This window comes from Dromiciops gliroides, chromosome 2 (genome assembly GCF_019393635.1).
Source record: "Dromiciops gliroides isolate mDroGli1 chromosome 2, mDroGli1.pri, whole genome shotgun sequence".
Classification (NCBI taxonomy): Eukaryota; Metazoa; Chordata; class Mammalia; order Microbiotheria; family Microbiotheriidae; genus Dromiciops; species Dromiciops gliroides.
Window position 1 is genome coordinate 417571925 of NC_057862.1, and position 22274 is coordinate 417594198.

Consider the following 22274-nt stretch of genomic DNA (forward strand, 5'->3'; position numbering starts at 1 on the left):
CATTTTTAAGCAGGGATCAGAACTGAGTGGTTAGGTAGGGATATGAGGAAAATATATTAAAGATATTTCTGAATTGTAGAATTTAGGGGGAAAGACTACTGGTCTGTCTGAACTAATTTTCAGAAACTCCAGCTATAAATGGAGAAATTATTTAGATACCTGATTTGGTATCTAAATCCTTGATTTAGGAGCCTATGTGAGGAGCTCAGGCCCCAGAAGGAGGTGTTTGCTCTTTACCTGAGAGTTTATGTATTATATGACTCAGAGGCTGCTGGCACATCCAATAAGCATTTAAAATCACTAACACACAGCCTTAGGAGTAAGAGAATAAATATAAGCAGAATTCATCACTTTGATTGGCTCAAGAAGCTACTAAATCTTGTACTAACATTTCCTAATGAAAACAGTAATCAATGGTAAAAACAAAACACAACAAAACCAAACACATCCCAAACCAAAAAGCCATCAGGCTAAGGACATGAAGTATGGGTTTTTCTGACTGTTGACTATGAGGGCCCAAGGTCATACAATAAGGTGGGACACCAGGATTCTCTCATCCATGAATTCACTAGGAAGGCCATTGCTGTCCTGGGATCATGGGAGGTAAGAGGAACTTAGAGAGTTGGTGGTATCCTCATCCATTCCCTACCATTTATTTTGTATACAAGTCTGTATACAAGTCTGTGCTACCTTTTAAAACTTCCCAAAGGGGGACAGCTAGGTGGCACAGTGGATAGAGCACCGGCCCTGGATTCAGGAGGACCTGAGTTCAAATCAGACACTTAACACTTACTAGCTGTATGACTCTGGGCAAGTCACTTAACTCCAACTGCCTCACAAAAAAACCCCAAAACAAACCTTCCCAAAGGTATATTCTATAGCATTTCTTATCAGCCACAAAGAGCTTCGTTATACAGAAACCAACTCTGTCTTGTTCCTGCAGGTCCTCTGTCTGTCCTCTCTCTGCTCTCTACACATGGCTGAAGGCTTGTTAGGAGTATTATAACCTGCTGCTCTCAGGCTAAACCATCCTAGTTCTTTTTTTCTTTTTTTCTTTTTTTTTTTTTTTTTTGGTGAGGCAATTGGGGTTAAGTGACTTGCCCAGGGTCCCACAGCTAGTAAGTGTCAAGCGTCCGAGGCCGGATTTGAACTCAGGTACTCCTGATTCCAGGGCCGGTGCTCCATCCACTGCGCCACCTAGCTGCCCCCATCCTAGTTCTTTTAACCTTGGAGGAGGGGAGAAGAAGGGATGAAGAGCCTGTGTTTGTGATGGAAGAATGCTCATCATGATGGCTACCTAATAACCAGGCGTTTTTTCCTCCTGAGAAAGCCCATATAGACGCTTATACCACCATACATGCGCCTCTCCTATTTGGAACTCTCCAACCTTGAAACCTACTGAATTAAAGCCAGTTACCATTACACAGTGGCTATGGGAAATAATATTGGATATAGGATATATGAACAGCAAAATCTGTTTCCCCCTCACCCCCCCCCCAAAAGTCTCTTGCGTTGAAATTTCTGTTCTTCAATGTGTATGCTAGCTTTGATATATCTATGCCTGTTTCATACTTGAAGGCTGAGAAGAGGCTTGGTTTGGTCTTGGGAATGGACTCAGCAGTCATATTTACTAGGAGATGATGTAATAAAGTATGTGTTAGATAAGTTACCAGTGCCTCTGACAGGAGAGGGACATCCTGGAGTCCCCTATTTTTGAGTGAAAATAATCTGGGGGAAATCTAGTACTTGGTTCCTAGGCATGATATCTGCGAACCTAGCTGCAGCAGTAAAGCACTGTTGTCTACAGAGTAAAGGAGGCTGAGGTAATGCCAAATCTGCTTCTCCCGTCTTCTGGGGCCACCAAAGAGCCCAACTGTCTCTATAACTAGACATTCACCTTGACAGGCCACTAAGGGGTAGGGGACAAGGGACCTGACTCTCCACTCACTCCATGTGCTTACCACAGGTCTCCATCTTGAATCGTCTTGTCATTTGGGGCTCCAGCATGTCCATAGTGTAAGATGGCAGCATTCTCTCCACTTAAGAAAGGAAAAAACAAGGTCTGTCACCATACTGTAGAAGCACAGGAGTAGGGGTGGGTGAGAGGAGTGCCACAGAAAGAGGCTCAGGAATTTCTTAAGTTGGGGCATTTAGAGAAAAACGATCACCCTGTGGATTGGGCCATACTGAGTCATTTTATTTGGGCTAGAAATTTCTTATGACATACTTGGATCTACCACAGGCAGACTGCTTACAGAAAGGAGGGCTCAGAAAGAGTTGCATCCTAGGCACTGGTCAAATATGCTTCTAATGGGTTACCAAAATGCTTTATTAGTGATGTCTCATGCTCTTTCCAAAGGAAATTTGCCTCTCCCTGGGATGTGCAAAAACTGAGTCCAACATTTCACAAACAACAACACTAAGGCATAAGGACTTCCTCTAAATCATGCTACACCAACGTAAAAGGGGAGCAAGGTTGGTCACCAGGCCTCCTCTATGTTGACCAGAGGGAAAACATGGATTCCAAGGCAGAGAATGGAGTATTTAGGGGGAGGCCAGCAGGCTCTATTCTGATTCCTGAGAATTAGTGAGAGAAAACTTCTCAGCCGAGGCAAAGGAAGAAGAGTCCCCAAGGACTGCTTGGTTTTGACTCTTCAAGGAAAAAAAGGAGCAAGAAGCTCCTGGATTGGTTACTGCAGCAAGGAACCTGGGGGCTGTCCTGTCATGTGAAAATTCCCCCCAATCATTTATGCCTTTATGAAAAAAAAAATAAAAAAGAGAACTTTTAAGTCTGCTGAAAAAAAATCACCTGTGTGTAATATTTATGGCCCCTTTCAGGAGGCTCAAGAATCATAAAAGTAGAAATAATGATTTTTCTCTCTATCCACCAGAGTAGAAAATTTCCAAGGACTGAGATGTTCAAATGTATTATTCATATATTGAAGACTTCCACCTCAGCAGAGACCTAACTGGTTACATCCAGGCTGGGCCAGAGGACACTTGGGCCAAACAGAAATTGCAGCTGTATGTGTTGGCTGGAGCACAGGGCACAGGAAAGGGACAGGCATTTCTGCTTGTGCTCAGAGAGTATGCCAGTGTATCTTCCCATATAGTTCTAATAATTAAGCAAGAGAATCAGTGCGACCAATGTTGGTGGATGAGAGTCTCCTTCTCACAGTGCTGGCAATAGACACAGAATGAACAAAGACAAGGAGAGAGTGGGAACGGTTTAGAAAGGGTTCTAGTGGCAAAGAGGTCACTATGGTTTGGAGTCTTCAGGTATTTTCCCTCATCTGTGTTTGCTAGTATAACCTCTACTATAGCACACACACACACACACACACACACACACACACACACACACACACACACACATATATATATATAGAGAGAGAGAGAGAGAGAAAATGTATGTATGTATATATATCTGTCCATCCATTGTTACATTCCTGAGCTTCCTTAGAGTTTGGGTATAGTGAACATCCTTAGAGATTTGGCTTATGAGGACACTGTCAGGCATCCCCTGGAGGGGCTGGGAAAGTGACACCAGTAGGTAAACCTCTGGTAGCTCAGCAGAGCTACCGAGCAAAAAGGAGATCTGGGCAGTAGCTTACAACAATACCACCCATTGGTTCTTGTTGTCTGTCTCCAGCCAGCTTGCTCCTGCTTGCCCTTTTCCCTCATGTTAGCCCCCTCTGCTATGTCGACTCATTTCAAGTCTGCCTGCTCCAATCCCTTCCTGGACATGGTTCTAACGTGAAATCTTAGGAGTGAGTCTAGGATCTGTCCCCAGGATCTGCTGTCTACCATCACAGTCACCACCTGCTTTCATCAGCCTCAGATAATTGTCAGTGTCTTGTTAGCACCACCTGCTGGCCAAGATTCACCTAGCTGGTGAGACTGGCCTGGAGAGAGACTGTTATAGTGTAGCTGGGTGGATGAGGCACTACACATAGTCCAGGGCACTACATAAGTCACGTAGTGCTCCTTATGTGTGCATGTTTTAATCTGCTCAACTGTATTCTACACCCCATAAAGACCGAGATTATGTCACTTTTGTCTTATCCCTATCCCACACTGGACAGAACACGTAACAGGTGATCAGATCTATTTCTAGTGCTGATTGATTCATTACCTCATTATTTCCCTTTAAGACATTTTGGAGATGTTTCTTCATCTTAAACTTTGAGGATCTGGGATTTTTCCAGGAAACTCTTAGGACTACTTACTATTTTAGGGTTTGGGTCTAACCCATAGTGATCACTACTCATTACTCAATGAAACGATTCCAACTTTTCTTTAAGAACTGTCTCCCCTTATTCCCTACCCCGAACTCCTTCCCTAGGCCTGGTTTAATGCCCAAAGCTGGAGAAATATAGCCCTTGCTGCCTATCTGAAATCCCAGTAGCCAAGAACCAGCTAATTCTGCTTTTCATCTCATACTGAGGTCCTTAATTTTTCAAACTAAAATGATTGATTTTCTTATTCCAAAGACTGGGCAAAAGTAGACAATAGAGTCAGTGTGTACAGTAGACTTGACATGTTTGATGCCTCTTTTGGAGCAACAAGGAAATGTGAGCAGCTCCTGTCTTCCCCTCCAGCATGGTTATGAATGAGGTTTTCTGATGCAGACATGCACCATCACCGCATGAGAAGGCTCTACAGATAACCTCAGGCATCAGTCTCAGTAGCCAGCATCATACCTGACAGGCATGATTTGCTGGGGGGGGGGGGGGGAGGGCAACAAGGACTAGGAGGGGAGGCTGTTGTTTCCTAGGGAAGGAGGGGATAAGAAGGGTTGCATGAAAAAAGATTCATGGAGAAAGAAGAAAAAGAAGGAAAAAAAAGAAAGAAAAAAGACTCATGAAGGAAGGAAAAATATCCATCTTCTGACATATGGAAACATTTTTTATTCTCAGCAGCAAGACAAGCAGGGGGACAGGAGAGCCACATCAGAAAAAAACCTCAAGAGTTGGGGGCCTTGATCTTCACTTTTGAAACACTTCAACTTCCTCAGTGACTTATTTTTGGGGTCTCCACATGTCCTTCTGTCTTCCCTATTGTTATTCCCTTGGTCTACGAAACATCAAGGTGAAGAATGGATAGAAGTCTTGGGTTTTACTGGAGTACATCTTGCTGGTCTTCCCACTCCAATGCCCACTTGTCTGCCAGAGCTCTCTCTGTTCTGGTCAGGCATATGGAATTACTGACTGGCATCTGCCCCCCCCAACCCTTCAGATGCCAGTCTGTCTGAGATGAAACCTGATTTCTCTAGCCAGCTGGTCTGGCCACTGCCCAGACAGGAGCTTCCCTCTGGGGCCAAGGGAAACCCACAGCTTTGGCTACTCAGGTATGAAGACTTAGAGAAACAAGGCATTGTTCTGCCTTAGAGTGGCGCCAGCCCTTCATTTTCTGGTAATGAGGGTTTGAAAGGAGAGAATAAGACCTAATTAAAATCTATAGATAATCCTAAACCTCACTGTAATCAAAACTGCCTTGTTAATAAGGGCTAAAATTAACTAGATCGAGTCTCATTCCCTCATTCTGCCCCAGTGCCTCCTCTAATGAGGGGCTAACATACAGAAAAGGGTCAAAAGGCAGAGAATAGGACAAGACACAAAAGATTCTGGAAAACCCACTCAGATAATTAGTCCTAGAATAATTGCAAGTTCATCCTAGTGTTGATTCCCCTAGAGACAACCCTAGAGGGCGCTGTACTGGCTAAGGCTGTACTACCTACGGTGGTACTCTGCACTGGGGAAATTGTGGCAGGGCTCTGGGTGATGGCGTGGAAGAGGGAGGGGAGTTTTAGGTGTAGGGACTGGGGGATGGGGGAGTTGTTAGGGCCTTTGGAGGCTCTAGGGGTCTGAAGACTTTTTCACTTTATCTTCTTTCATAAAACACGCATTAGGATTTTTTGGCGGGGGGAAGCCCCAATTACACTAGTACCATGGTGCCAAAGCAACACTGCTGAATAATGGAAACTGCATCCAGGTGACATGCATTATATAATTTTACAAGCAACTTATGCTTGTAAAATGTAATTGCTTACAAATCATGCTGTTACAGAATGGGCGTCAGTAATGAGCAGCTTGTACAAACGCTCCTGCTTTCTGTTCAGAAAATAGGTGCATGTGGAATTCTATGTGTGTGGCTGAGTGTGCCTGGTGTTGATTGGCATGATTGTATTTCCATGGATGTACACGTATCTGTGTACTGTGGCTGAGCATTCATGCATGACTAGGAAAAAATGTACGTGTGTGTATGTGTGCGTGAATACGTAGAACGTGTGTGCTGCATGTAGATGTGCGTGAATATATGTGGTGGAGTGTGCACCTTGTGAATGTATCTGTGACTGCATGAATGCCTCAGTGTTTATGTGTTTGTCATTGCACGTGAGGGTTCATGAATACACATCTGGGCTGTGTGTGTGTTACTCAAGCATTTATAAAGTACCTCTCATGTATCAGGCCCTTAAGTGCTCAGGAGACAAAAAAGGGCAAAAACCAGTCCCTCCTCTCGAGGAGCTCACAATCTAATGGGGGAGAAAACACATGCAAGGATGTACAAATGCAATATAGAGAGAATAAACTGGGAGAGAATCTCAGAAGAAGAGACACACGCGCGTGCACACACACACACACACACACACACACACACACACACACACACACACACACCCCACGCCACTACATAGCCTCAAGCTGTGGTCAGGGGATCACATAAGACAGATCCCTCCAAAGCAGATGCCTCAGGCCTGAACTAGACCAGAGGGGGCTGCTCCAGGACCTCTGCAGGCTGATTGTGCCTCTCTTTCTCACCCACAAATGAGTGGCATATTTCCTTCGGGGGCTTTGGTTCCATCCTATAGCATAGGGCAGTGACTGCCTCAGGAGTGGGGTTTCTTTCCCTAACTGGCAGAAGGGGGAGGAGAGGAATTAGGCCTAAAGCAGGAATCATGGGCATAGTGTCTAAGTAGGGTACAGACTACACAAGCTCTCTTTCTTCTTCCTCCTGCCACTGTCTAGCTCTCTTTGGTCACTGGATAGTCTGAACTGAATGTTTACCTATAAACAAGGCCAAATGTTAGTTATGGGGAGGAAGACTTCGTGTTTTTTGGGCCCTGGCCTCTGCCTTGGGTTTCTCTGGGGAGCCCTGAAGTGAGGTGTACAAATAGAATGGACATGTCTCTGCATCTTCCTCCATCTCTCTCCTGCATCATCTCTTGCAACCATTCTTTCTAGCAACCATCCCATTGCTAAGTGGCAGCTGCCTAGACAGGCATACCAGGAGAGAAGCTGCTTCCCTCCCTGTTCCTGGCCAGGGCCCCAACCCCATCCTCTGCTATCCCAAGATCCCAGAGCAGAAGCTGTTTCCTCGATAGCGTCCCTCCACACAGCACTAACTACCACAGCCCAGAATTAACCAGTGGTGACACTGGAGGAGGGCACGGCAGGAAGAGAAGGATGGTTGCTGTGCCAGCCACAAGTGAAGCATTTCTCTCTCTGCAAGGTCCAGGTGCCTCTTCTTTCCCAAAGACTTTCCTGATGCTCTTAATTGAAAGAAAGCTCTTTATTCTCAAATCTCCCTAGGCACTTCATTTTATATTCTACTCTATATCATATCTGTCTACATAATGCCATTTAAAAACCATATTAGACTGTAAGCTCCTTCAGCGCCATTTTTTCTTTCTTTTCTTTTCTTTTTTTTTTTTTGGTGGGGCAATGAAGGTTAAGTGACTTGCCCAGGGTCACACAGCTAGTAAGTGTCAAGTGTCTGAGGCCGGATTTGAACTCAGGTCCTCCTGAACCCAGGGCTAGTGCTTTATCCACTGTGCCACCTAGCTTCCCCCATCAGTAATTTTTCATCTGGATTCCCAGCACCAAGCTGAAGGTCTTAGACATAGGAACTATTTAGTAAACATTTGTTGAATTCAGTTGAACTCTACTTTGGAGGCTGAAAAGGCTCCAAAGAGGTAATGGAAATGCACCAGCCCCAATGCTACTGATTCCCAATGCTGCCCCCTTCAGTCTGTGGTGTCATTGGGAAAATAAGGCTGATGCAGCTTTGCAAATACCCATAAGCATATGTATTATTGTTCGCTGCAAACAACTGGTAGACAAACTCTACCCTAACAGCCCAGGACAGATGTCAGCACAGTTTTCTTCCTCTCAAATCATGCAGTTTACTAAATAAACAAACAATGAGAGCAAACTCTCAAAATCATGTGCTGTGTTTCATTGGTGCATATAGACCCAATCCTGCAAGGGCTCAAGGGCAGCAGGATTCATAGTACAGACAGCTGGACTCTGTCGGGGGACACAGAGTTAACAATGTCTCATACTCCCTTTGGTCCCTGTGAATAGTAACTTTCTTCAAGGCCAAACGGAGGTCATACCAACTAAAAGCAAGACCCATGGACAAGGCAAGGGATCCTACTTTTCAGGAGGGCTGGACTTTATTCTTACCTGCCACAGATGCATGTGTAGGAGCTATGGCGCATCCCACCGCGAGAATAGCAGTAGTGTTCAAACAGGCTGCATGTGGGGAAGAAAAAAGGCTGTTAGTCTTTAAGGCCACCATGCCAATCAACACTGAAAACAGCTATGACAAAGTCCCCCTCTGCCCAGCACAGGAAGTCTCTCAGATAATCTACATGCCTACTGCTCTCTAGCTCTGGTGCCATGGGCCTGAAATCCCACCCGCTCAGTTACCTGCCCCCCCCCCCCCAAGAATCTGAACCAGATCATATAACTTTTTAGTAGGAAAATTTGCCAGGAAATGTTGCCATAACCCAGAGCTCCCCCTCACTCCTGATGCCCTTAATATCAGATTTGTAAAAGCCCCCAGACGCTGCTGGTGCCTTTGGCAATACAAAGGAATACGAGCTGTTCGAAACCATCCCCGCTGGTACTTTCTGGAAAGAGGCCAGAGCATCCACTCCTTCCCTATGGAGATGCTGCCAGCCCCTGCAGCAGCTTCCTGCTGGAGGAGCTGTTTCGCCTCAGAAGTCCTTGGAGCATCTATTTCTATCTTCCCAAACCTGTACCATCAAAGCAGTCGCAGAAGCTTTACAGGCAGATGCCCATAAAACCCAATTAAGGTCGGATTAGAGGCTTTTTGAGCCAGGCTCAGGGGGGATCGCTTTCTTCACTGGGAAATACAGTCTTTGGCAACCAATTCTCTTTAAATACTAAAAAAAAATTAGAAACCTTATTGTTTTAATATTAACAATGTTTTTGGGTTTTTTTGGTTTTGTTTTTTTTTACTAACAGAGTGATCGTCATACCTATTAAAGTTTACAAGTATCATGATTTTGTCCTCTGGTTATACCAGGCCAGAGATGGGAATGTACATCTTTCAAAGGGCATCTGAGAAATTACTTAACAATAAAACAACAAGCAGTAACAAACATTTTATTGCTGCTCCAAATAACACAGTGATTCACTCCTGTCAGACCTGTTAACAGCAGGCCCTGCTACCAAACAAAGGGAGGAGATACCAGGGTTTTCTTTTCTCTGGCAGCTTTCTCACTCTCTTCTCTGCTTGAGAACAGTGGGCTAGACAGGGGAGACCAGGGAAGAGACAAAAGGAAGAGGTGGAGGGAGAGAGAGAAAGAGGGGGAGAGGGAGAAAGAAAAGGCGGGAGGGAGGGAGGGAGGAAGGAGAGAGAGAGAGAGAGAGAGAGAGAGAGAGAGAGAGAGAGAGAAGAGAGAAGGGGGAGGGAGATTCTTCCTTTAGAAGGCAGGTGACAGGTTAGAAAGATCCTCTAGGCCTCTGTCCTTCCTCTCTCTCTCTTTTTAAAGTACAAGCAAACATGCAGCTTAATCATGATTTTATGGAAGAATTTATTGAACTGGTAATGAACATCCTTGTGGTTGCTTTAAAAATATATTTTATTGATTTTTTTAAACACTGCTATCACTTCTCAATGATTCTTCCTCCAACGAACTTTGCCCTTTTCAGAAGTATAGTTTAGCAAAGCAAATCAACACACTGACTATGTCTGAGAGTCTATAGCTCATTCTGCATCCCCTCTGATAAGACATTTTACTTTCAGTGCTTTGAAGTCCTTTGTTTCAATATGATTCAATTCCATTTCAATTTGGTCCTTCATTTCCAATAAGATGCTAAGAAGGTAATCAGGGGATAAACAAGACATTCTCCCAAAGGCTGGGCTCAGGTCAAGGCTTTTTGCTCCCCCTCTAGAAAAGAACAAACAGGTCCAGGGCAGCTAGGTGGCACAGTGGATAGAGCACCGGCCCTGGAATCAGAAGGACCTGAGTTCAAATCCGACCTCAGACATTTGACACTTACTTAGCTGTGTGACCCTGGGCAAATCACTTAACCCCCACTGCCCTGTAAAAAAAAAAAAAAAAAAAGAAGAAGAAGAAAGAAAAGAAAAGAAAAGAACAGGTCCATGGAAAAACTTTCCATGAAATGGCACTAGGCACTTATTTTGTGTCTGACCCTGCACTAGGTGCTGAGGGAGATGCCAAAGAAAATGAAGACACTGTTCTTTCCCCTGTACTCAGGGAGGCTCATACACACACACACACACACACACACACACACACACACACACACACACAAACTCACTCCCCATTCATCCCACAGAATCACAAAATTTTTGAGCTGGGTGCAGACATCTGGTCCAATCCACATTTGGGAAATAATCCCCAAGATAACATAGTAGGCAAGCGGTCAGTCAAACACCAAATAGACAATTATCAAGGAGCTACTCTGAACCAGGGACTGTGCTAGGTATTGGGGGTACAGAGATAAAAATAAAAGCCAATTAGGGGAGACCACATATACATACATAAGTATATTCAGAATATAAAATAAAGACCAGATCATTATATACAAGGGAGTTTATAAAATAAAGACCAGATCATTAAATACAAGGGAGTTTGAGGAAAGGGCATTAGCAGTTAGAAGGAATCAGGAAAGGCCTCCTGTCTCCACCTCTCAGAATTTTTATATTCTTTTAAAGTTCAGGTCAGTTGTCCCTTCTTTTGTGAAGTCTTCCCTAATACCACCAGGTCATAAATGCTCTTTCCCCCATCACCTCATATGACCCTATAGCTATCTGTGTACTTTTTCTATCTTCCCAGTAGAATATAAACTTCTTGTGGGCAGGGGTGGTTTCCTTTTTTTATCTTCATTGCCCCAGCACTCAGCATAAGAACTTGCAATGTGGCTGCTGCTTAATACATGTTTATCCAATTAAACCCTTTGAATAATTAAACCTTTTATTAAATTATCCAATTAAACCTTTTGGATGCTGGAGGGAGCAGTCCTAAGAAGCAGCTGTAGATGCTGGAAGACAACATATACACATGAAAAAGTTACAATACCAGGAAGGTTTGAGGTTAAGTGTCATGATAAGGGGCAGAGATAATCAGTTTTACAGAAGTTCTCTTTGGCAACTAGTTGACTCAGTGGCACTGGGCCTAGAGACAGGGTGACCTGAGTTCAAATTTGGCCTCAGACACTAGGCACTTAACTTCTGCCTCAGTTTCCATACCCCTACCTGCAAGGTTGTATGAGGATCAAATAAGAGACCATTTGTAAAGTGCTTAGCACAGTACCTGACACATAGTAGGCACTAAATAAATGCTTATTCCCTTCTCTTTTCCCCTTTCTCTGAAAAGATCAACATATATCAGGATAGCCCCAGTTTTCTGGAAGAGGTCAGACTTAAGGGCAAATGCCTGGTCAGAGGCAGCTTGATGCAGTCATCTCTCAGACAGAGCTTTCTAGTTAGAACCAGGAAAGATATTATACTAGAAACTCCAGAAACACTGATTTATAATCCCTCTCTGAGGCTGCAGAGCCCAAGACAGACAACATTGCCAGTGCCCTCCAATCAGGACGATCCAGTGCTCTCTGTGAGTCTTTCCACCATAACTCTGAAGAACCATTTGGGATGAAGCTCCAATGTGACTGCCATTCTGTACCCTTTATAGAGGCTGAGATGGTGGGGCTTGGAGCAGGTGAATACATGCTGGAGCTGAATCTCCATTTCTAGAGGGCAAAAACACACTTTATTGAACTGAGTGATCAAAATCACCCCAGCTCTTCTGGAAGAAACCAATAACCTAGGGCGGGTCTCTAGAGCTGCAGAAAGGAATAATAGGGTGCTGAAACCTTCATCCTGAATCACCTGGTCTATGAAGGATGGGTCTGGTCTACTTGGGATAGGACATACAAGCACAGGGAATCAGGAGAGGGCTAGCCCCCCAGGAGAGCTCTCCAAAGCCCTCACTGCTCCTTACCGTCTGTAGCATTTTCCTGACAGTCGGTATGCTAGTTCAGCGGGGGAAACCAAAGGGCTAGCAACTCTCAGTTCGGCTTGGCCATGAGCATAAAGCATTGAAGTCTCTACATCTCATCTTCCTGAAAGGCTGCAGCCTCCCTCCCTCCCTCCCCCAGCCCGGAGTACTTATAAGGCATGACTAATATAAGTGACTGCAGCAGTTTTCAAAATAGAAAACGCGATGTACATGCTAAATAATCACAGTAATCGGCAAATCCTAGGTCTGTTTTTAGAAAATGTCTGTACGGAGGAGTTTAATCTTTCAGGCACTGTAAACACAAATTATGTATAATTATTATGATTATATATTACATAGTTATTATGCAGGAATGGTTATACTATATTCAAATAGCTTTCAGACTTGCTTTATAAACCCCAGCTTGATAATTAGGTGTCTGTGAGTAAAATATTTCATGGCTGGAGGGTGGCAACAAAGGATTTAGCTAGCCATCCATGGTGGCTGGAGAAAACAGAAGTCATGGGAAAGAGAAATTCTCTCCACAGCAGTGACAGAGAGAAACAGGGAAATCTGGCTGCCTCCCTCCCCTCCCCTCCCCTCCCCTTCCTGAGCTGATCACATATTCGAGGCTAAACCACAGGCAGATCTTCCAGTCATGGAGCAGCAACAATCCATCCTCCCCCTTCCTCTCAGTCCCCAGCAGTAATACAAGTGCTGAATATTCAGACAAGGAAAACAAACCCAACACAACCACAGTGGGTCTGACCCTTCAGAAGGAAAGCTCCACAAGTCAATTCTGTCACCAAGGCCCATGAGGGTAAGGGGTGGGGGAACATTTCCCAGATGGAGATAGAGAAGAAACCCTGTGTTCTTTATATATAGCCAAACCTTAATTAATCGATTCTGTAATTCAGATGAACAAATGTTTACCAAATTCTGGAATCCCCACCCCCTCTTCTTTCTTAAAAAGAGGCAGGGTAGCTAGGTGGTGCAGTGGATAAAGCACTGGCTTGGATTCAGGAGGACCCGAGTTCAAATCTGGCCTCAGACACTTGACACTTAACTAGCTGTGTGACCCTGGGCAAGCCACTTAACCCTCATTGCCCTGCAAAAAAAACCCAAAACAACAAAAAAAGAGGCAACCAGCAGATAGGGAACCTTTGCCTAAAAACAAACAAACAAACAAGATTCTGAACTCCATCCTGTTAAGTCTCCCTATATTTAGCCTTATCACACAGTGCGTGTGAACAGGTATTTTAAGACCCTTTGTGATCCTCAAAAACCACAGAAGGGTTCCCTGAACTCTGGAAACTAAGGCAAGAAAATGGTCCCAGATAGACGCAGCCCGACTCCATGCCGTAGCAGCAGAGGAGTGGACTTGGCATCAGGAAGACCTAAGTTTGAATCCATCATCAGACAATTCTGAGCTCTGTGACCTTGGTTGGGCAAGTCAGCTTCAGTTTCCTCATCTATAAAATGGAGATAATAATAGCACCCACACAACAGGGTTGTTGGGGGGATACATACTATACAAATGTTAGCTTTGTTGTTCTTGTTTCTTGTTTTAAAACAAGTTCTTGGTTAGCCCTCAGTTGACTAGAAAAATCCAGGTAAATAGGAATGTGGCCATTCAGAGGCATTATGGCCAATCAAGATATGGCTGGATTTCTGAAGCATCCCTGGGAAAAAGAGACGACTTAATTTCTTAATCAAGAGTGACAGGCTTCTTAAGTGACATGAAATATGACTAGTGTGGTGATTAAAATAAGTGCATATTAATGAGTAATGATTATTGAGAAGGTGGAGCCAGGCAGAAAAGATCCCCTCACAACAGAGCTTTGGGGTGAATTTGGTTTTCTCTGCCTCACAAAGGAAGAATAAGAAAGAACCAGGCTTTCCTTTGGGGTACAATCACTTTGCAGAGATAACTGGTACACTGTGCCATGGTTTCTGTCTCATTTTTCATTGTATTTTTAAAGTAATTTTCATTAAAAGTCAGTTTACAGGTACATTAAGCAAATGAAAGACTCCATCTTCACCTACAAATTGCACCCTAAAGCTGAATTCATTTTATTGACTATGTTGACAATTTCATATTACCTTAAAGCAAGAGCTAAAACTACTTGGTGGCACAACTCATGCTGAGAGTTCAATCTGTACTTAAAATGTTTGCATTTACTGAAAATTTAAATGCAGGTTCTAATTTTAATTTAAATCACTTTTCCAATAGTCTGTGTGTGTGTGTGTGTGTGTGTGTGTGTGTGTGTGTGTGTGTCTCTGTGTAGGTGTAAAAGAAACTGCCACCACTATTAGACTGTCCTTTTCCTTTCAACCCAAGTCGCCAGTGAGCCACCTGCCTTAAACCATGGGAGAGAGACATGAAGCAATGGTTTGTGTCGCAAGAAGGTTATGCTGGCATAAAAATCAAAGTGGGATGGAAGCAACTTTCAAGGTGGTTTCAAACCATTTTCTGTAGATTTCACTTGCTGAGAACCCCCAATCATCTTCTCACTTTTGCAGAAGGCCCTGTTTCTATAGAATTCTCTTAAGATTTCTCATCCATTGATGATTTTAAGACCGAGAAACAGATCTATGAGTTGAGATGGGGGTAGCCAGCATACAGTGCTGTGTGTGTGTCTGTATATACACACATATATATACACATTCATATAATACATATATATATATACATATACACATATAGACACACACATACATATATATGTATGTACATACACACATACAAACATTCTCCTGACTATGGCCAGATTCACTGTGGTCCACAACACTTTTGACCAGCTGACTTTTCAAATTTCATATGCAAACACATATGCACACAGTCTGATTATTCAAAGTGGAAATCTCTGGTAGAGAGGAACTAGATCTTTCTGGATTAAAGGTTACATTCCTGACACAGAGCCACTGATGCCAGCTTTTAAGCGGAGGTGGAGGGAGGGGTGGGGAAGGGGATGTTGAGGTCAGGTGACTAAGCACAGAGATCAAAAAAGTCATAGAACCGTGGATAGTCAGAGCTAGAAAGAAGTTGAGAGATCCAGGAAGAAGCTCAAACCCTTCTGCCCCCACATTGCAGAAGATGAAATGAAGGGTCATAAAAGGGAAGTACTATACTCGTGGGTATTACTAAGTCTGGATGACGGCCATACCCCCATTCAAAGATACATTTTTGGGGGGAGTGAATCAAACTACACAAAGCTGTACTTAATTGCTTTTTTTTTTTTTGCAGGGCAATGAAGGTTAAGTGACTTGCTCAGGGTCACACAGCTCAAGTGTCTGAGGCCGCATTTGAACTCAGGTCCTCCTGAATGCAAGGCTGGTGCTTTATCCACCGCGCCACCTAGCTGCCCCATTAATTGTTTTTTTAAAACAACATATTTTGCCCTATGTGGAGGAAGAAAGCAAGAAATTTTGCAGAAGGTCTTATTTTTCCACCTTTTAAAGAAACCTCTATTTCAGACACTGTCAGAGAGAAGAGAATGAAATCTCCCTGTTTCTCTGGCACATACAATCAAGGTGTTCTTCATCCTTTGGCAAGTGGACATTAAGAAAGCTCCACAGATCTAGCCTCTGTCTCTGAGACCTGCTGCTTTCTTTAAGTGGACAATGGCTATGCCTGAGAGAAGACTCTCTTAGACCCCATGACCCCCACCTTTTGGGGATAAGAATAGATTTATGTGGATCCATTTTCACCAAATTGATGGGAAGGAAAAGAGGCTCTGACGATGGGAGGAAAAAATGAAAAGAGTCTTTGTGAGGAAGACAGCAGGGACTGCGCCTGATGTTTCTGCAGATATCCCTATGAAGGTTTTGACAATGGACAATCCCTGAACCAAAGGAACATTTAGTTTTTCTTTGGGAATCTAATTAGGCTAACATATGGTCACTACAAAGCAAAAGCCAGGCCTGAGTACAGTTCTTAGCAGTCAGTCAATAAGTGAATACTAGGTGCCAAGCACTGTGCTAAGTACTGGAGATACAAAGAAAGGTAAAAGATAGTCCCTGCCCTTAAGGAGGGCATACTCTTAATGGGAGACAACAAGCAAAAATGTCCAGATAAACTATATCCACAAAGGAGAGGCACTGGTGACAGCATAGAAAGTACACACTTCATGAATGCTTGTTGACTAACTGATTGACCCAGGGGTCATTTTTAACAGCTTTCTTTCTTTCATTAGCCATCCTAGCTGCCTATTTTAGCCCTCCATGAGTTTACACTAACTTGACACGTGGCTGAGTCTATCTCTCTGAGAAGATACTACAACCTAAAGACTACATGTGTATATATGTTTACAATTCAGAAGAATTTGAACCAGAAGAACATGGAGTTGGCTGCATAGCTCATTTTAGCCAGTGGAATCACCTAATAAAGCAGTCCTCACATTACAAAATGATCTGCTCCAGTCCTTGAAATGTTTACTTCAGTGCCATAACTAGGGTAAGGTGATGAAGGCTTTGCTCTAGGGTGCTGACATAGTCTAACTCCTTGCCTTGCCCCTACACCACAGCAGTTCTTTAGTCTACTAGCTCATGCCTCAGTCCCACACAACCATATAGATGCGCCTACCGTTCCCTTGACTGACCCACACCTCATTATACTGCCACCACCGCTTCAAGAGCTTGACTTCCCCCTTGGTCATTTCTCTTCCCCCTTTTCTTCCTGAGGAGGGGAGTATTGTAGCCTGTGTCATGGGTTGAATTCTCTAGGGGATGGAGTGTCCTTTTTCCCATGATTTGGAAAATGCTGTACTGGGGCTGTAGTGTACTGCTGCCAGCCTTAGGGCCCTATGCCAGACCTTGACCGAGGGACCCCAGCTCAATGGTGAAGTTAGTCTGCACCAGCTGTGTGGGGCATGGTGGTGGGGGAAGGGCAGCGGTGTCCTGAAGCCTTCATACTACTTCCTTTGCCACTCCTGGTTCAACTGAACTGACCTTGAGCACCAGCATCCTAGTTATTCTTCTACTCCATTAGGAACCAATCAGTCTGTCATTCAAGAAACATTTATTAAGTGCCTGCTATGAGCCAGGTTCTGTGTTAAGTGCTGGGGATACAAATACAAACAAAGACAGTTGCTGCCTTCAAGGAGCTTATAATCTAATGGGGGAAGACAATACCCAAAAGGAAGCTAAAAGGGGTGGAGGAAGGCATGATGGGGAGTTTCAAAGAAGTCCAAAAGCCACATAGCTGGTGGGAAATGGAGACAGGACAAGAATCTCATGTAGGAACCTCTCTTTTCTCAACTAGAGATATAATGAATAATGGAGCAATACAAATTACTAAGAATAAGACCACATAAAATAAAAGCATGACACATTCCTGGAAGGTGGGTAAGAAGACTGAAATGTTCATCATTTCTATCACCATTTTATATACTAGAAACATGAAGATTTAGAGAAGAACGATTTGCCCAATGCCAAAGGCAGGGACAAAGTCATGACAATAAGCCAGGTTCTCCTGATGCCTAGTGTACAACATAAGTGCTTAATGAATACATATGGATTTATTGATTGCTCTGTTCCAAGACAGAACAGGCAAACACCTGGTATGTTTTTCTGAAGACTTGTGTACAATAATGTAATGCACTTTAAAGTAAAGCCAAACTTTTTGTATCTACTAACTGGGTTAAAAGATAGTTTGGAGGGGCAGCTAGATGGCGCAGTGGAGAGAGCACCGGCCCTGGAGTCAGGAGTAGCTGTTCAAATTTGTTCAAATTTGGCCTCAGACACTTAATACTTAACTAGCTGTGTGACCCTGGGCAAGTCACTTAACCGCAATTGCCTCACTTAAAAAAAAAGATAGTTTGGATAGCTGACATTCATGGGCAATCCAGAAACTATGGTTTACCCATCTGTTTTTCCACTGAACTTCTCTCTGGACTCTTTGTTCTCCAGGGAAATGGCAGAAATCTGGGTAGCCTATACCCATTCAATAATCTTCAAATAACTAAGCCACCTGAGAATTGTGTCATGGGGTGCAGGGCACCACAGAAGTTCTCTGGGACACACCAAGGAACCTTCTCCTTGAGAAACTAAACTAGAGGACAGATAAGGCCTAGAGAGATAAGCTGAACCAAATTGGACAGAGCTAGCTTGGGATTCCTACCCTTCATTCTGGTCTCCCTTACCCTAGGGAGATAAATTTGGGTGTGGCTGAGGCCTTTGCGTTCTGAAGAGGGATCTATAGCCACCTCTCACCCAATTCCTTTAGTCACTATCAGTGGGGGATGGTCCTCCACTCCTCACCCAATTCCCCCAGCTACCACCAGTGGGGGATGGCCCACCTTCACAAAAGGAACTTTCCACAGGCAGATGGTCCACCCCCATAAGGCCTCTATAAAAGTACTTTTCAGTCTCCTGTTCAAGGAGATTTGGTACCTCTGAGCCATGTGCTTTATGCCAATCTCCCCATGAAAGTTCAAGGATTTCTTTCATGGTTTCCCCCCACCCTTCCCTTTCCTTGCTCCTAAATAAACTATCACCTTATTCTAACTACTTTTGTGTGCAAGAGTGTGTAATTCTTTAAAGAGGAATTCCTAAGAACCCAGAGCCACAGACCATGAAAAAAAAAATTCCTAATGTTAGAAAACAGAGAAGGTAGTGCAACTGCACTGTTGAAAAGGGAAGGGAGTAGACACATATCTTTGAGGAGGGTAGAGCATCTCTTACACATCTCCTAGTGTTGACCTTAGACCCCACAACTCTGTCATTGGATAGGAAGTGAGTACAAGGGAGGATATAAAAGAAAGTAGACAGAATTGTTTCCTAATAAGTTGGCAAGGTCTCAATGGTCTGAGTTTAAAGGGATCTCTTTTTTTGTATGAATGCCTATAAATATGCTAAAATACTTCCCTACCACCAGGAAGGTAACTAGAATATGTGTTCCTCCGGGCATATCTTGTGGGTGCACAATGATACCAGAAAGCTGCTTGAAGGTCCCAGAATAGAGAATATCAGTAGGGAACTGATTTGTGATGACCTAGTTCCCCCAGGCTCAGTATGCATGCCTGGGCTGCCATTCTGAGGCTCTTCTCATCACATAAGGTAATACCCATTATATCAGAAGACTGATCAACTGGAGGACTTTCTAAAAAAAATAAGATGTTAGTGTCAGCAATTCTTTAATTTGTTGTTCAAAAGCCAAAAGAAATGCCAAGTTGGCAGATATCACTATTGCTTCACCTAGTCCTTTGTCAGATATCTGCTTCTCCAACATACACACTCATAATTTCCTGGAAATAATGTCCTGATAAAGAATTCTTTATATACAGGAATGAGGATTTTGGAGTAACCTAGGAAAAATTGTGCTTAGAGTAATGAAAGGTATAAAATTAACTTTTGAGAAGGGTGGCTGATGGTTTATCTATTAAAACTCAGATATAATGACAGGTAGGTTGTGAGTGCACGTAGAGTGTGAGTGTGTGAATATGAATGTATGTGAGTGTGTGTGTGTGTGTGTACATATGCATGCATATACAGAAGTTTAACAAGGATCCATCAAAGAGAGATTCTCAGGAAGGAGTTCCAAATGAAGGGATGCAATGCAGAACAGTTTCTTCATACCTTGGCTAAGAGAGGGAGGAGAAAAGGGGGTGGGGCAGAATCGAAATCTTGTGAGGCTGGGTGCAGATGAGGAAAGAACTGGCCCAATCCCCAGAATAACTTGGGAGAAACCAGGGCTCTCAGAGGTAGAAGACCAAAACAAATAGTTTCAGGGAAAATTGTAACTGAATTTTGTCTTAGCATGGCCTCCCATGGCTTATCACATTTACTGCCATTGGTTGAGATTAGGAGTGACTGAGGAACTGATGCTTAATATGGTAAACTGTTAATTTTTCAAAAATCTTCTGCCAAGGTTGGTTCACACCTGCCTAATAATAATAATAATAATAATAATAATAATAATAATAATAATAATAATAATACAGATGATACATAGAGTACTTTAAAGCTGGCACAGTGCTTTTACATACATTATCTCATTTAAGTTTGAGGGTTAAGCCTGAGGAGTAATGGGTTAGGATAAAAGGTGTATGGGCACATCCACAGACTTGAATTTACACTGTGGCAACATAGGAGAAATTTCAGAAATGGTCTTTTCTTTGCTCTTCCTCCATCTTCTGGCAATCCTTTGTCAGGGACTTCTTGTAGTGGCCACCCCCCACCCCTGGAGGGGAGCTGCCTAGAGCATCCATGAAGAAGAGGAACACCATGTGGCCAATGGACATTCTGGCTGGGAGGCTGGAAGGCATTTAGAATCAATCAACAAGAGGATTTTAGATTCCAGACTATTTCCCCTAGAAAAGATATAGCTTGCATTCCCACAGCTTGGAGGGGGAGGGAGGGTTGGGCAGGGAGGAGAAGAGTCAAAATGTGCATGACCAAATATCAGGGCTTAGCAGCTCTATGAGGCCTGGGGTTCCTGCTGTGGATTCCTATTATCGTGTAGCAGTTCGATGGGCAATTTCAATTCAATACAATATAGCTAGTTTGGAATTATTCACCAGGAAGAAAATTCTGGAACAATTACAAGCTACAAGGATAAATACATATATACCAGGAAAAGAATTTTAGTCCACTTCATAGCTGTTTTTTCATCTTAGGAGAAATACAAGTTCCATAACCCTTTCTCCAGAGACAACTGAGGTCTCTTCTGGGTTTGACCACATACTTGGGGGTGAGGGGAGGGGTGGTATAGGAGGGGCTGGAAGGAGGGAAGGGAGAGAGGAAAGCAAGGGCATGTGACTGAGTTATTATTGTGCTACAAATCCTATCAATAAAGATAGATTCGCTCTGCATTGTGATTTGCTGCTTAGCTTTTAATAAATATTTTTCCAGACATGCAATAAATTATCTAAAGTAGCTATATAATAAAGGCAATATACCTTTGAGCAAGTTTCCACTTAATAAGGGAGAAACCTTTTCATATTTCAAAAATATTGTTCTTTAAACAGAACCCTTGAGACTCACCTTGAACGCAAGCAGGTGGTTTTCTAGTATAAATTGGAAACAGCAGCAGTTAGAGGGATTTTTGTGCCAAACTCAGAGGAAATGTTTTTATAAACGGAGTTGGCAGAAGTAGGAGAATTTCTTTCACTTTGAATTGGAAATCATGAGTTAAATTATCTTTGAATTACAGTCTGTGTGAGTCCTGAGTCCTTACTCCTTTCTGCCAGTGTAAGTGGGGAGAACAATCAAGAGGGAGCAGACAAAAGAAATGTCCCTCATCACTAATTCTCTGGGAAAGTCCAAAGGACTGGAAATTTGATCATTTTAACTCCCCCGGGAGGCATAGGGTGAGTAGCAGGTAGGGTGAGCAGCAGGGTAGCCCATGAGCAATTTTTTAGGGATGCAGGAAAGGATAGAAACTTGGAAAATTAGCTCTGCTGTTAACTTTCAGTGGTCTCTTATCCCTCAACTCTCTGGTCACCGCTGGTACCAGTGAATGAGAAGTCAATCAGCAAGAATGGTAATTTTGGGGGGAGGGGTGGGGGTGGTGAAAAGATGACAAACAGTAATTTTCAAGGAGTAGGCAACATTCACAGAAGTTTATCATCAAAGTGATATCACAGCTCACCAAAGGGCTAATTTAAGGCTTTTAGAAAAAGCAAAAACATTTTATAAAGAAAACTGATGACCCATAAGAGGCCAGATCCTACTTTATTGCATTTTGAGTAAAGTGTAACCAGTAGGTATTCCTTATCTCTATTATCTCCTCTTTCCACTCAATCCTTGACACTTTGGGGAAGGGGGGTAGGGGAGAGGAGAGGCAGGGCAATAGGGGTTAAGTGACTTGCCCAGGGTCACACAGCTAGTTAAGTGTCAAGTGTCTGAGGCTGGATTTGAACTTAGGTCCTCCTGACTCCAGGGCCGGTGCTCTAACCACTGGGCCACCAGACTACCCGCTTTGACACTCTTTAAGAACAATTTTCCTGTTAAATAGACCTGGTCCTGTAGTTGCTCTGCTTCAAGTATGCCAATG

General features: G+C 43.4%; 1 protein-coding gene across 1 annotated transcript in view; it reads right to left on the minus strand.

The window, feature by feature from the left end:
- Window positions 1-22274, minus strand: part of PEPD (peptidase D) — a 262894-nt gene that overhangs the window by 65896 nt on the left and 174724 nt on the right. The window contains exons 10-11 of the mRNA XM_043988571.1: window positions 8469-8537; window positions 1962-2039 (exon numbers count right to left, since the gene is read on the minus strand). Of these exons, the coding sequence (XP_043844506.1) occupies window positions 1962-2039; window positions 8469-8537 (147 nt within the window). The remainder of the gene's footprint in view (window positions 1-1961; window positions 2040-8468; window positions 8538-22274) is intronic.